This window comes from Zonotrichia albicollis, chromosome 10 (genome assembly GCF_047830755.1).
Source record: "Zonotrichia albicollis isolate bZonAlb1 chromosome 10, bZonAlb1.hap1, whole genome shotgun sequence".
NCBI lineage: Eukaryota > Metazoa > Chordata > Aves > Passeriformes > Passerellidae > Zonotrichia > Zonotrichia albicollis.
The window spans coordinates 29,696,000-29,712,235 of record NC_133828.1 but is presented as its reverse complement, the minus strand read 5'-3'; the positions used below and the strand labels follow the sequence as shown (position 1 = coordinate 29,712,235).

General features: G+C 34.9%; 1 protein-coding gene across 3 annotated transcripts in view; it reads right to left on the bottom strand.

Moving 5' to 3' along the window:
* Positions 1–16,236, bottom strand: part of KCNH7 (potassium voltage-gated channel subfamily H member 7) — a 205,711-nt gene that overhangs the window by 32,400 nt on the left and 157,075 nt on the right. For 2 of the 3 annotated variants that reach the window (XM_074548599.1, XM_074548601.1), the window contains 3 exons: positions 8,438–8,863; positions 3,540–3,939; positions 2,872–3,071 (listed from right to left, as the gene is read on the bottom strand). In XM_074548599.1, coding sequence (XP_074404700.1) covers positions 2,872–3,071; positions 3,540–3,939; positions 8,438–8,863 — 1,026 coding nt within the window. Of the gene's footprint in view, positions 1–2,870; positions 3,072–3,539; positions 3,940–8,437; positions 8,864–16,236 lie in introns of all 3 variants that reach the window. The other variant, XM_074548600.1, reaches the window with a different exon arrangement.

The window sequence follows — 16,236 nt, the reverse complement described above, 5'->3', positions numbered from 1 at the left end:
TTACTCCTGAGATTAAAAGGGTTTCTGTTTAATCTCTTTTTTTGTATTTTGTTTTCCACTTTACCTGGATTCTTAAATATATTACTGAGGATAATTTAAAACATCTTTTGAAACATATTCTCCATGTTATTTATATATGTATATATATATATGAGTATGTGTGTATATGTTGCATGTACATATATATATATATATATATATATATATACAAATTAAATTATTATGCACTTAATATTTCAAAGAAGATTTTTGATTTTTTTATCAGCTTTCAGTCATGAAATGAAGAAAAAAGATATCAGATGAAATTCTGTCTTCAGAATTCACAAAAAACTCCAAGTAGACATGGGCAGAAGTCAAACACATTTGTTTGAGGACAATATTAGTCCTTTATTCTAAATGCAAATATTTCATGCAAAATTAAGTAAAAACCACATGCAAGTCCAACTCATATGCACATGGCTAATAGCCAAGAAAATGTCATTGGTGCGTTTGTTAACATGCATATATGGTGTAAACCAAGAGCATTCACACAAAGGAAAATGCAGAATGATCAGCAGCATGACAACTTTGTCAGTGACATTCCTACAGAGCAACTATCTGATGCAAACCAATATGCACATGACCTTTTTTGGGCAAAGAAGCATGACTTGAGTTGTGGGGTAAAACAGTGATTAATAAACATGGTTAGATTGACATTTTTAATGTCTAATTTTTAGTAACCATTTTGCCCCACATCTGATTCTGCTTGGATTATTTCCCTTTGCTATCTACCCCTTCATCATGCAAAAAGTTACAATTAAAATTAGAAAGCACTGAACAAGCTCTAAACCCAACAGATAACATGGATATTCTTCACACTTTATACTGGAATTAAATTTGATATAAATACCTCCTGCTCTTACCAGTGGGTGGTGTTATTCCATGTATTTAGGTGTGAAGCAGACAGGAAAGAGATAAATCTTTCATAAGTACAATGTAAATCACACAACTCTTATATTATCCTTGTACTAAGTGTAATTCATTCTAACTCTTAAAGGAAATAAGCTGATTGACATAACATGAGGGATAGAACTGTGAATAGAATAAGGAATGAAATACAATGAAACAAGATATTAAACTTGAGAGTTTTTCCAGACTTTATTAAAAACAAATCCTCCATACTGCCTCACAATCATATTGCAGAATATGGGCTATTTAATCCATTTAATTGTTGTTTCACATTCATGACAAATCCAAGACTAATTTCCGTACACCAGTTTCCAAATTATGCAACTTTTCATGTGACAATATCCAGTTATAGTTACTATTTCATGTGAACCAGGGGGTTTTAGTACATCCATTAGTGGTAATGAATTACTTAAGGCACATATGATTTTGTAATATCTTCAGAAATAATTCAGTGAGCTGCTTTAGGCTTAGGTTGAACACACCTGCAGCTTAAGGGCCTGATCCTGCAGAGTGCTGAGTACCCCACAATTCCATTGCCATCAGAAGGAATTAGGGCTATTCAGTGCCACACAGGATGAAGCTATTGATGCTGCCTTCCACTGCAATAATCCCCAGCAGAGGTTTATACAATTGTCCTTGTCCTGCCCTGGACATATTATTCCTTTGGAGGGGACACATGGAAGTGGCAGGTGAAGACAAATATATTAATTTTCTATTGTATTTTCAAGATCTGCTTTACTTAATGGTAACCATAAAGTCAAATTGTCAGTGATTCACCTTTATAAAAGATTTTAATTGAGACCATTTTTTCTGTTTGCTGCATAAAAATGTTGTACTCTGACAGTCATTCAGAAATGTAGTTATAGATATCACATGAAAGCTGTTTGAATGTATGTCAAAATTTTGGAAGTTGATTTCTAGTTAAATTGTTACAAAAGTGTATAGATTTTCTTGTTCTTGACAGCTTTCTGGAGAGTTCTGCAATTTCTAATCTACAGCTCTGAATACCTCTGGAAAGGAAAGCATCCCTACAGAGACACAGATTCACAGGTCTTTAAGATGTATAATGCCCTCAGTGTCTTCAATCTGATGTTGACTTTTCAGAAAAAATGTTTCTATCTCCAGAAAATCAGAGAATGATATAGATGCTTACTTTTTGCTCACTAACAGATTGTTATTCCTTTTTAGCTAGCCATGTTTTATAGAAGGAGAGATTACAGGGGCTTTTTTTATCAAAACCAGAAAAATGAGTGTTATTCCTTGTCAGAAATGAGTTTCTGTGGATGGCTAAATGGTTAGTAGTACTGTGTTGATTTTCTGTGCAGAATTACATGGCTGTGAATGCAAGAAAATTATTCAGACTATCGTGTGATTTGAAATTTGTGATTCTGCTCTTTGAAAAGAGCAGAAAAACCTGCCTGCTCCTCTCTTCAACCTGTTCCCAATATACCTGTTCTAGATTACATGGAAAGATGTGGAAAAAGAATTGATCTCCAATGGTTTTATAGAACAGTAGCTCTGTAGACATCAACAGAACACAGATTCTCTTGTTTGATACTGGAAGTGGAAAATCAGGGCGAAGAACAAACAAAATTCTGGAACACCTACTTCTGAAAGAAGAAACCTATATTTTTTTTCCTGTTTAAGCTTACAGAAGTAGCCTACAGTTCTCAAGCTTTCCTATACACAATGAGAATTCCTATTACTGATATACCTGGCAATAAGCTAGGCAGTGAAATGTTTGTATGCCAAACATGCAGTGGCTTGATTGTAAACAACTGAGATATATATGCACCTTCTTAAGTTTGTACTTTTACAGCTTACAAAAAATACTAGAAAATACTAAAGACTTAAAATGCCTTTCTAATTTCTCATGCATTTATCTATTGCTCAGCATCTTTGCCTGAAAACAGAAGATCATACCATGTTCATGTCAATGCCATTGGTGTATGTCCAAGCATGCTGGAAGTATTCCTCCAGGCGCTGCCGCAGAGGGTTTGGGATCTGATGGAAGCGGATGAACTCCTTCACTCGCAGCATCTGCATGTGGTACCGTGCAGTTCCCGAGTAGAGCCTTTGGATTATTGCGGATACGTTCCCAAAAATGCTAGCGTACATTAATGCTGGATTAAAGAGAAACAAAACTTAAGTCATATCACTGGGCTTTGCAGATGAGTATGGCTAAGCAAAAGTTAAGAAGAAAGGGAAGAGTTAAAAAGGTATGCATACATTTATGGGTTCAGTTTTAAAAAGAAAAATAAAATGTAATTATGATTATATAAATATGATGGGATAGAATTTCCTAAATCCACTCCAAACTCACCTTCTTACCTTATACAGGATTTGCTTACAGACCCTGATATACAACACAGATATTCTGACAGTTTGGATAACAGATTTTGAGTAGTCAAGCAACTTGATTACTTCCTGACACTGGATGAGTCACAACATATTTTTGCATACAACATTCCTTTCCCTAGGAATTTGCCCTTCCGGCTGCATGCTTATAATCTTATTAGTTTAGAATGTTAAGCCATTTGCTCAAACACAGAGAGAAAAAAAAGGTTAAAATCCACGATAAAATTACTTACAGCCAATCAACATGACACAGATGGAAAAGATTTTCTCTGAGTTGGTGTTTGGAGACACATTTCCAAATCCTACACTTGTCAGACTGCTGAAGGTAAAATAAAGTGCTGTAACATATTTGTCCTTGATAGATGGTCCAGAGCTTGCATCACTCTTATTGTAATGCTTTCCTAGTTGCTCTCCTAAAGAATCCAACCAACCAATCTTGTGAGCCAAGTAAGGTCTTTCTACATTTCCAATGGCATACCAAATGCAAGCAAGCCAGTGTGCAATTAGTGCAAATATGCACATGAGGAGCATCAGAACTGCAGCACCATATTCGGAGTATCTGTCCAGTTTCCGTGCTACCCTCACCAAGCGCAGCAGTCTAGCTGTCTTCAGAAGGCCTATTAATGTGGTTGTCTGTAAAAATAAGATAGGAATTGATTTTCTCTGTTACCAAATGTATTCTCATAAATTGTAAGCATGAATAAACCACTACAAATTCAATTTTTTGGGGAATCAACATAAAGAGTAGAAGAACACATTTCAATGTAAATTTAATTTCATTATCTTTAAGCTATCAATTTCATTATAAAACCAGGGGAAAAAATAAGAAATGTACATTTAAAATCAAGATATATTGAAGTTGTCATTATGTGCTAAATACCCTTTCATCTGATCTGGACTCTTGAGTTGACCATAATGGATTTAATGATCCAACAGATTAATGATTTTTTAACATGATAAAGTGTGCAAATTATTAGAACTACTCATAATTATATGACTACATAGGTAATAAGTCCACACAGGTAATAAGTATTCTTGAAGAAAGCTGTGTGACTGTATTTGATCCTGACTTAGAAACTCCTTGAAATGCCCTGACACACACAGTCTAGAAAAGTGAAGTATTAGGGCAGAAGTGCCTCAAAGAGTATATCTACAAGATTCCTCCTGTTTGTAATGATAAAAGCATTCATACAGGTGAAAGAAGATAAAGCATTGTGAACAGAATATCATGGAAAAGTTCCTTCAGACTAATCTTTTTGCATCTTGTAGGTGTAGTGGCAAAAGCCAGTAATAAAAGTACTACACCATTCTACAAGTAAATTGGAGAATTTTAGAGAAGGAATGTGTTTCAAGATTTTTAGTGCAGATGTGTGCTATTATCCATTGCAGCTTCTTTGAGGCTTTGACCTTTTTATAACAATGTAGAGGTGATTAATATAAGTTTTCATATTTAAATTAGTAAATATGCTAATTCCTTGTAGAAGGAATGGACAGCATTGTTAAGAGGAACAGCTGGATTAAAAAAAACCCCTCAGTTACCTTTTTTCCTTGAATTAAGTCTGAACATATATTAAACGATTCAGTAAATGCCAAGACTGCACACATTTAATGTTTTCTGTGTTTGTATGTTTGTTTGGTTTGGGCTTTTGTTTTAACATTCATGTATATTACATGACGTTTAACAGGAAAAGTTTTCCAAGCCTCACAAACCACTCTGACAGTAGTATGCATAACAGTAAAGCTTTTTTTTTTTTGCAACAAGTACTAGACTAGTTTTTGTTTTATTAAATCCTTGCATTTACTATGTTTCTGAGTAAAACCCCAAAGCTCTTGGAACAAAACAAGCCTTTCTTGGCTGCATTTCTCAGTGGAAAACTCAATGAATTGTTCATATTTTCTGAGTAAATGAGCAAGAGGATAATGTATGGTAACATTCCTTAGTTCAGTTTAATACCCCAAATAATAACTTTACATAAAGAAGGTTAGTGACCTCAGTAGTCTGAAAGACCACACTCTTCAAAATGTTATGCCTAGGCTGAGATTCAGAAACATGTAAATATTGTGATTAGGTTATTTTTTTCTTTGTAGGTAGATCAGGTTTATAGATTTATGATTCCTTAAGAAAAGCTAAGATTTGTTTTTAGTGGGGTGTTTGAAACATTCTATTACAGATGTAGTCATATCTCTACATCATGCAAGAGACCACATATTCTTACAGTGGCTCTTAAATAGATCAGACGATAGATTGTTAATCTACAATATGTCATCACTGTTCCACTGCATTCTTAAGATTAAACTTGCTAATAATATTCATACTCAGTGTCAATCCTATACTTAGGTACATCAATTTGAGCTCCGGAGTATGTGGAAGGTACATAACACAAGAAAACTTCTCGTCAAGGGTAAAATCAGCATGAATGAGACTAGATATGCTTCAAGTATCAAAAAACTCATCCTCAGTTTTAATTTTCTTTAACACAGTGAAGAGGCTTTAACACTAAAACAGAGTTGGCAGCAGAAGTGAAAAGCATAGTCCACAAGTTTTGATGTGCCTAACATGCTGTCCACTTCTCAGCATAGATGTAGCCTTCACATAGTAACAGTACATCCTCCATGTGTCACGTGGCCAGGGACAGAAGTTCTTGGTTTCAGAACTACATCTAATGGAACATCATTTTGTTGCTGTGCTGGAATACTTTGATCAGCACAATGCCCAAGGAGGCAGGGTGCCTATTCTGTCAGTTACCTTACTCCATCTGGTGCCAGCCGTTAATATCTGCAAAGAACAACCTGATAGATGCTGCTCTCTTTTCTGGATTGCTTGCTTCTCTGTTTCCATCATACCTATCTGCTGGACTACAAGCTCAAGAGTGGTTGGATAATCACTTAAGATTTTTTTTCTTTTCTCTTCTTTCCATCTACTCATTATTTTTATCTTCCCAAATATCAGGGAAGCCACCTAACTTTCACAACACACACACAAAAAAGAGAGAATTACTTACTACCAATCATTATCATTTTGAGTCATTAAGCAGAAAAAAAAATTAAAATTACATTATTTCCCTATTTTAGAAATTGGAAAGTTAGCAGTCTAACTCTGTTGCTTTCTTATAGTTGAAAAAGTATGGCTCAAATAGAAGCATTTGGAGAGTGCTGTATGTGGTATTTGGATTATTATCTCCTGCCCTTTCAAGACTCCACTTGATATCAAGGTGTTTTAAAGCTGCATGAGCACACATGGAGCTCTCTTTAGAGCTTATGTTGTTTAACAAAAAGACTATTCAATACAATTTTTCACTAGGGATCTTCTTTGAAGAATCTCTAGATAACAAAAAAGAGCTATTTTACAAAAAAGATAGCTTTCATAACTTAAGAAATTCTATTAAATGAAAAATGCTCCATTCTGTCAATTTTACATTTGCCTCTTCTTGCTAAACTATGAAAAAGGGATCATTGGTGAAATATTATATTTAGCAGTGTAGGAAGAAAAAGTGCAGTAAGTAGCAGCTTAGAAAAGTGATTGGCATGTTCAATACCATGAATGAGAGAGAGAAGCTATGATGGCATGGTGAATGGAACATAATTCATATAACATCATTGCTGCTTAGATAAACAAAGCCATTTTTTCCAGCTAGAGAAACTGGTCAATTACTAGATTTTGAGGAAATAATCAATTTACTTATATCTGCAATAGTGAAAAAGTCATTACATGGTCCAATAATTTCTGTTTCAATTTCCACATTTTTAAATTTGTCTACTTATCTGCAAGAATGCACTGGTTTGTTACTGTAATCTGCAATGTTATTTTATGTTAAAGTTATCCCTTTAGCAGGACTTTAGCACCTGGCACTTTACTCTTAAAAGCACCTGTACCAGGGGAGGTGGGGAAGAATGATGTTCAGGGGCACTCCTTCAATGAACTTTGGGACTGATCCCTGTTGTAACCCTTCGTGTTCCACACTTCTAATCATTGAAAATAATTTTTTGGCAATGACAAGGGATCAATGATCAGAAAGGAATGCAGACCATGCCTGGAGGGCAAAGTTGTAGTCTGAGTTAGAAGTGATGCCATTATGAAAATGTTGGTCTTTCATGTATATGGGCTTTCAAAACCACAGAAAAAGTTACCAGCAGAAAGATGGACACCTATCACAGATAATGAATGCAAAAGGTGATCAAATTTTCTCTTAAATCTCTGAGCTTTTTAATCACCTGCTGACTAAAAAAGTTCTCTTCTGGTAAGAGAACTATTAATATGTTCCCCTTGTCCTTTATATTACTCTCTGTCTTCTTATAGCTTTCCTTAGTAACATTTATTTTTAGTGCAAGGTTTAATCTCATGTTTCATTAGACTCATTTACGTTTTGCTTAGTTTGCTGCTTTAAAAAAATTCTGTATTCTGTGCATCACAGAAAAGTCAAACCCAATTCTCTACTTTTCAGAGAAAATATTATGATTTTATCCCTTCTTAAATTAAATAATTTTTTTGGATGAGCTGGGTCAGGAATCCAGAATATAGCATATATTTTATATACCTTTAGGCCAGTTTTGGATGCATATATTGAACAATTTTTTACTCTGTTGTGTAGATAGATCATGCATGTCATGCTTCTTTTGATAGTTCATATTATTCATAAAATTTACATCAGCCAAATCTCTTTGATAACTACTATAGTTTATGCTACAACTAACCTGTTTTCTGCTAAGTAAACATCTGACCTAAATATTTTGAGCAGAGAAAAATTATTTTAATGATTCAATGCCAACACAGTACTTACATGCATCATGGAAAGTTTTTAAAAAGTAAGTGACAAATCAAAGCAGCAGTTCCTATAAAAAACCATTTGACCAAGTTCTTCACACACAATATATTTATTATTTCTCAAGACAGTGTCAAATATGGTATAACTGAAAAATTCTAGCTGAATCATGCAATGTTTTCTCTTCTTAATGAAAGCTAACATTGTGCCTTGTTCTACAAAGGAAGATTTAATTTTAGTTTAACTTTGAAAGATGGGATGGAAATACTAAGCAGCTATTAAATGACAAGCAAAAAGTACTTTAGGATACACAGAATACTATTGTGAAGTAATAAATTAAGATTTAAGGTTTCTTATTCATTTAAGCTTACCTCTTCAGAGCCAGAGCCAAAAATCAGCAGGTCAAAAGGTATTGCAGCAACCATGTCAATTAGGAACCAGCCTTTGAAGTAGTGAATTGCTATTTTTGCTGGATCACTTACCACTTCTTCATTCTGGTTTACATATGTTGTTCTGAAGTTTATTAGAATGTCAATGATAAACATAATATCCACAATTAAGTCTACAACATTCAGTGGGCTGCAGGAATATCCACACTCTCTCCTCTTCCGATCCTCACTGTCGTTCAGAAGGAAGGCAGCAGAGTAGGGGGTGAATATGGCAGTGTATATGACCAGCAACAAAATGAGCCAGTCCCAGACGGCTTTGAAAGGACTGTAGTGCAATATAGTAAACTTGTTGATGCGAGGTGTCTGGAGTTTATATTCTGGTAGAACATCGGCCCCTAAGGATAGAACCTAGAATAAGAAATATCCACATCAATAATCAGACAGTGTATCTACTCCCAGTAAACATAGCAAATACAGGACAAAAAGTACTTCATTGTAGTTTTGAGAATTAAGCTTCAATTATTTAGTGTTTTGGCAAACGAGATTTCTGTGAAAATCATGGTGTCTGCCAGGTCCAATAAATTCATTGATGATTTTGCACAGTTGGTTGATTCTTGTCCCCTGTAGCAAACATTAAGAAGCATATCTTATATCCATAAAATCTGCATTATTAAGCATGTCATGAAATTCATTTATCCACCACATGATAACCTTGCCAGCCTTCTCAGGGCCAGTGAATGACTTTTGTTGCAGTGATGCAGTGTTTTTCTCCCACAGCAAACCTATTATCATTGGCTTTCATTCCCTACAAAAGAGTTTACACTCATTAGAAAGTGTACACAACCAAAATTTTAAAAAAGTTAGTGTCCTTGACATCTATCTACACTTTGAGTTTTGTGGTGTTAGAAACCTTCATGCACAGAGAAATTACACTGAGGCTATAGTTCTAGTTCAGCTAAAGGTGTGACAAAGGATACCACAGGAGTATTACCTTTTCCTCCACTTCTACTTTTGTCAATGCTTAAATCTTATTATTCTTTTAAAAGTATGGATTTGTTATCTGCTGGTGTTATCTGAGTTGGATTTCAGTTTTATTTGGAAGGATTATTTGTAAGCACTGTTTAATTTGCTGGCTCTGGAAGCTGAAATGTTTGCTTTGTTGCAAAGAGCAAGCATTGTGTGAGCACCAGATAAAACAAATTTCCTTTGGCTGCTCTTTCAGTCTGATTGAATTCTGTCAGAAAGGAACAAAACCTTTAAGGATCAAAAGGTAAATTATATTTTGTCTCTATTCAGTGTTTAGGATTGTCAGCAATGATGCTAATTATTGCCTTCTGTGCTGCAAATGATCTCCAAATCCTATGGGACTCAGAACACCATTTCATTTTACACAGGCTGGTGAACAAACATCAGATGGTGACAACCTTCAGTTATTACTCAGCTGGCCAATATTCATTGTTCATGAAATCTTATACCCCTTTTCCACCAATTACTTCTGCTTAGTCCTTATTCTCCTGCTATTTAAAAACAATTCTATTTAAAAAATAGGTCACTTCAAAAGCTATTAAAATGAATAATTCTACTCAAAGGAAATGGTGATTGGACGGGGATATACCTTTTCAGTGATATTGCCTGCTTTTATTTGCTTTCTTTTTACAGTTAGAATTCTGGGATTTGAGAATTCAGCTTGTTCAAGACTGAGGGAATCCATGCTCCTTAAACATAATCTTAGAAAATTCTAAGGGTCAGTGCAGCATTTTCTGTCTAAAATTCCAATAGAAATAGTTGCATAAATCTTAGACCCTATCCTTAGTAATATAAGTGACACTAATCTTACCCAGTCAAATTCTACTCTGAAAATATTGTGAGAACATGAGGGTTAATAACCACTCTTCTTTGGTCTCTTTCACTTGAAGAAAGAAGTGATTAAGTCATCCAAAAGAATATGTGCTAGCTCCAAGCAGCCACCAAGCACTGGGCTGAGCACTCTGCTGAGGTAGAGGCTGTTCATCAATTTTTTGTATTGTAACTAAGACCTGCATTTAACTAATGGTGCCGGCTACTTTTTTATGCATTAAACACATTAGCTGACAGCAAGCTGAAGCATTGCTTAGTCTCTTAAGCAGTCTTAAAATTTTTAGTCCCCTACCTGATGAGTTGACAAGGTTTTCTTAGTATTTGAGAACAGTGAGTATATGTGCCAAGTGAACTGCTATTTATAAAATTTATATCACTGTTCTGCTGGATTTTCAGACAATGAAGAAAATGGATTAGGCAACAAGGACAATAAAGCTTACTTCACATGTTTCTTTCTGTTGCTTGAAAATTCCAGACACTCTGCTTCACTTCAGAGCAACACAGAATGTAAACTGGACTAATTCCCCTGAAATCTGACTCCAAATCTAATTTTAGTTACATTTATTCCTAAATTGGTTTAAATTGATTTAGGCAAAACTGGAGTTTAAAAATCCAAACAATTGGACAAAATTAGGGAATAGCAGCATTCCCTCATTTCAGTGAGAATTCAAGGCCGGGCTGGATGGGGCGTGAACAACCTGGAGTAGTGGAAGGTAGCCCTGCCCATGGCAGGGAGATTGGAAGGAGATAATCTTTAAGGTCTCTTCCAACCCACACCATTCTATCACTCAATGATTCTACTATTCAAACTTTAGTTTCAAGACAGTCTGAGAGACCCATGCTGCTATCACATGTATATTCATAAATTTCGTTCTGAGGCATTCTCATTCTAAATTTATTAAAGAATGCAAATGCACACAGTAAAAACCAAAGACCTAGAAACAAAGAAGCATAATAGCATATGAATAAATTATAGCAGAAATAATAAATGATTAATGTCACCATGAATTGTTAAATAAATATTTCTGTCAAACCATTGCATGGATTAACAGTATGGTTTCCTGGTTATTCTACCACTTGATGAGAGCAAGTCTAGGACAGGGCTGCATCCAGGCTCTTTAAGTGACTATAGAGCTAAGCAAAGCACATGAACATGGAAAAGAACCAGGAACCATTCCCAATGCATTCAAGAAGCACTGCACTCATCCCTCGAACATATTGCAATTGCATGGACCAAATGCAAAATGCAAGTTATTCAGAAAATATTGGACCTTTTTCACCTCTGCTAAGAAGTCACAATATTTTTTGTGCCATGTATTTCCAAACAAACAGAAGATAGTTGACTAACGTACACTCACAGAAAGAATATGCAACATGTTTACAATCTAGGTAACACCTTTTATCTAAAAGAGAAATACTGCGCATCCAGAAAATTTGAACAAAGAACGATGTTTACAGGTGACAAAATATCAAAAAAGGTATCAGGGCTTGTGTGAAACTGAACAGATTTAAGGTAGATGGACACAGATATCTGTGTGAAGAGTAGATGTGAAAGTTTGATGGTTGCAATCATTAATAAATTAGATGGTATTTTGCTATGTCTCATGACCAAGTGTGCCTCATATGAAGTGTATGTATATTTAAATGGTGTAGTTATATTCAGTACTAAACACTGTTTTGTCACTGCTGCTTTTGCAACAGATGAATTAAAGTAAATCTTGTACTGACAAGGTTAGTCACGCATAGCACCTTTTATGTTAAGAGAATTTCATAAACATTTAATAAAGTTCAAACTATAAATATAGTCCCAAATTACTTTGGGAACTTTAAAATAAACATTTATCTCATCCATAAAACATCTTGTGTAAAACTATGTACCTGTTCAAATACAATGTTGAAATATTTATTTCTAAGAAATACTATATTACATGAAAAAAATACTATTTTGCCAATGTGTTGCTGCACTCACTCCAGTAGTAGTCCAATGCTAGGCACACAGCCCTGAGAACTGAGTGGATGATCACTCCTGCATCCTTAAGCCAGGAAGGATGTAGCAAATCTAGAAACACCTCAGCTCCTCATCTGCTGAGATACTTGAATAGCTACTATGATTTAAGGAGCTCATTGAATAAAGGATATTCAACACCAAAATATGAAATGACATGAAAATGTAAAGAAGAAGCTGAACCATGATAATTGTGTTGTAATCATTATCGTAGCTAGTGGAAAAAAATGAAGGAATTTGGAATATCTGCCTCTTTAGATCTAACCCAAATACACAATACAATGTCTTCCTTTTTAAAGGTAGTTTTGAACTAATTTTCAGATCTTTATCAACAAGATTAATAACAGTATTGAACAGGAAAAACTTGGAAAGGAAAATAAATGAGAAGCATGAATCAGACTTGTAAGCAAAGGCCATATTCTTGTAATTGACGGCTTTTGTCCTGACCTTAAATCAGAATGATGGAGCACTCAAAATGAGGGAGTATTGCTTCAGCTTTAAAATGGTTTTAACAGATTTTATGGAAATTTCTTCTCTTGAAGCAACCTCTCCTGCCTCTCTTTTCTCCTGTGTATTAGTTCTATTGAAGCTGCCAAGCTATAACTAGCAAGTACTTTTCCTGTCTATTCATACCATTACCACGAGACATCTACAGACTCGACCTCCTAAGGAGATTTATGAATCTAAAACCAACTAAAAATAAATATTACACGAGTATTAATGAACAAATGGAATTTAAATTAACATTGACTTTCTGATAGTAGGCATTACCTAATTCCCCAAAAGACTTTAATGGATTTTCATATTTCAGTCATCTTGATGATTGTCTTCCTTATGCAGACATGAACAATTAAGAAGATTACACCAGTACTGAAAGAAAGCTGAAGTGCTCTTAATTTGGTGCAAACACAGTATTACATAAGGCTTTCACATACCAGCTTTACAAGATATTTTTACATGTAAAAGGTATTTTTCCATGTAAAAGATATTTTTACATGTCTTTCAAAGGACAGCTACCAAAGAACATCTCCTGAAATACTAATGGTAGGGAATGTTAATAGTACTTGCCTTCTTGTCTTACTCTCTTTGTCTTTATTAAAGGTTTTAAAATCATGTAATGTGACTGTTTGTATATAATGCTGAATGCTAAAACATTCTCTGTCAGACAGTTTCTGATAAAGCAATGAGGTCTTATACAGAAGTTTTTATTTTTTCTTCCACTACATCCTCATATTCACCAAATGTAATTTTAGATAGATATTGAAACAGAACTTCTGCTAGTAGTGGTGGAACCTGAAAATTTAAAGATTATCTGAGTGTATTTTAATTTTTTTTGTTCTAGATATCCATCTGTCACATAGAAGCTTGTTTGAGGGAAATGGGACTTCCTCAGTGTGCCAAGTGCCTTGCTGAGGCCATGAAGGGATGAATTTTCATGAAGCTATCAAATAATTATATATCTTATTCAGCTAAACATATTTACATACACAGCAAGGTAAAATCTTCAAATGGTTAAAGAAACATGCATATCTTATGATCAAAACAGTAGAACAGCCTTTTTCTCCTGTTTGTTAAGTAAAATTGTTTGGGTTTCAGGGAAATAATATATATTGACTTACAAGTCTCTTTCACCAAAATTGAATACATGTAATATCTCTAACCTATAATTTATTTTTATTAAGCTAGATATTAAAAGAGAGTAGGTATTTTTATAGTTGATTTTCCATGAAAATTTTAAGAAATGGTATGTAATCTTAAACCTCAGGGGCCTTTTCCTGCCAGTCAGTATATAATTACTTTGACATTCGTCAGAGCAACACTTTGAAGCACATAGATTTACTAAGAGCACTTTACTCCTCTTTAAAACTGAAATTAGGGATGTACAGATTATTAAAGATATTTACAAAGAAGATATTGACTTTTTATAGCAAAAGTTAATGACAGAATATGTATTAAAAGTTGCATAACCCTCTTATTTAAAATTCACTATGAGATAATTTTTCAGAAGACAGAAAATGCTATCCTTCAACATTCTAGTGAGTTTGTGAGTTATTCAGTGCTCTTCTGGCAACACTAAGCTGCTGACAAGCATTTATATGTCTGAAAAAAAATATCAAGGGTCAAATTTCTTATAAGGGCTTAAATTATTATGTGGTTTTTAGCAATCAAGAATATATTTTCTAGCATCTGTTCATAGTGTGACAAGAAAAGAAGCAGATTTTGAGATTTTGTGCTTGTTGATGTTATCTCATCCTTACAATATTTATGAAAAAACCATTTTTCATTATTATACATTTTGACTGGTTTGCTGGCTGTCAAATACTTTGATTGGATAAAGAAAAGAATAAAAGCTATAAGAATTTCTGAAGTGCATGGAGAGATAATGAAGTAACTGCATTCCTTGTCTGGTTCTATGATTACAGTACTTACTGACATAACTGCCAGGAGTACAGGAGAAAGGAAGAAAAGATCCTTATGTATATCTTCATATTTAAGTTTAACTTTCAGTTTCTTGGTAAATATTTTTCCCATAATATGCAAAAAAAAGCAAACTTTAGAGTCTAGAAAATCTGCATTTTGTAACTAGACCCCATAGTGTTTAAAAATATATGGACTGCAATAGAAACTGTTCTGGTAGGGAGAAAACCTTACTTTAAAAATTGCCATCTTCCCTGTGGCTCTCCTTGTTTGTGCCTAACGAGCACATCCCAGCCTTGTTCACTTAAAGGAGATATTTAGTCTTAGCATTCTGACCAGGTTGCCCAAGTACTGCTCTCAGCACTACTTTTAGGAAAGTTAAGTGCATTACCCAAACTTCTATACAATTTGGCCATCAATATTTTAACTAAAAAGCCATTTGGCAAGGCTAGATGGAGCAGATTGCATACATAGATACAGAAAATCTAATGATACAAATTACATTTCATTAGTAAAACCAACCCATATAAGCATGATCCAGATTTTTAGGGCCACCCATTCAATTAATGCTGGTTAGGCATAGAAAAAGGGTGGATTTGTGACCATGGAGAAGTGAGCAGAAAAACTTGCCTTTGCTCAACCAGTAGCTGGATCTTATATTTTTGCACTGTAAATCTTTTATTGTTTTACAATGCAAGAACTTATTTTAGTTTTGAAGAATTGTGGCAAGACATGGTATGATCTTCATGGTGATTCTTCACTAAATACTCTGATATTCCATGAGAATCAATAACAAAACAAAAATAGCACAGAACCAGTGAGAAAAAAGTAAGTCCTTGAGAAGCTCTACCTTGCCCGTGCTATGCTAAATGAAGCTCATGTTTTGGAGAGAACAAGAGGTTTTATTTATGGATTTAACCAGTGTCCTGATTCTGGCTAAGGGAGAGTTAATTTTTGTTCTTTGTAGCTGACACACTGCTCTGTTTTGGATTTGGTATAGGAACAATGTTGAAAACACATTGATGCCTTGCCTGCTAAGTGATGTTTACCCTAAGTCATGGACTTTTCAGTTTCCCAGGCTCTCTCAGTGAGCAGGTGCACAAAAAACTGGCAGGAACCATCAGGGCAGTACAGCCGACCTGATCAGGCCAATGCATAGTCCACAGCATAGAATGTCATGGCCAGACTAAAAACTGAGGAGGATCACCAGGAAGACAGACCTATCACGGCTTGGGAATGGGTTTGGCATCAGTCAGAAGGCTGGGAGCACTGTACTGTATAACTTGTTTTTCTTGGGTCTTCCCCTGTGTCTCTGTCTCTCCTTTTTTGTCTTCCCCTCTCCTTTTGTTACACATTAGTACTAGTATCTCTCCTGACTTTCTCCTCCATCCCACTGAGGGTGCAGGAGCAGCCGGAGCAGCTGCTGTATGATAGTTTGTGGCCAGCTGGGGTTAAACTGTGACAACCAGGGAGATACAAGAATCTTTTTGGTGCTACTGCA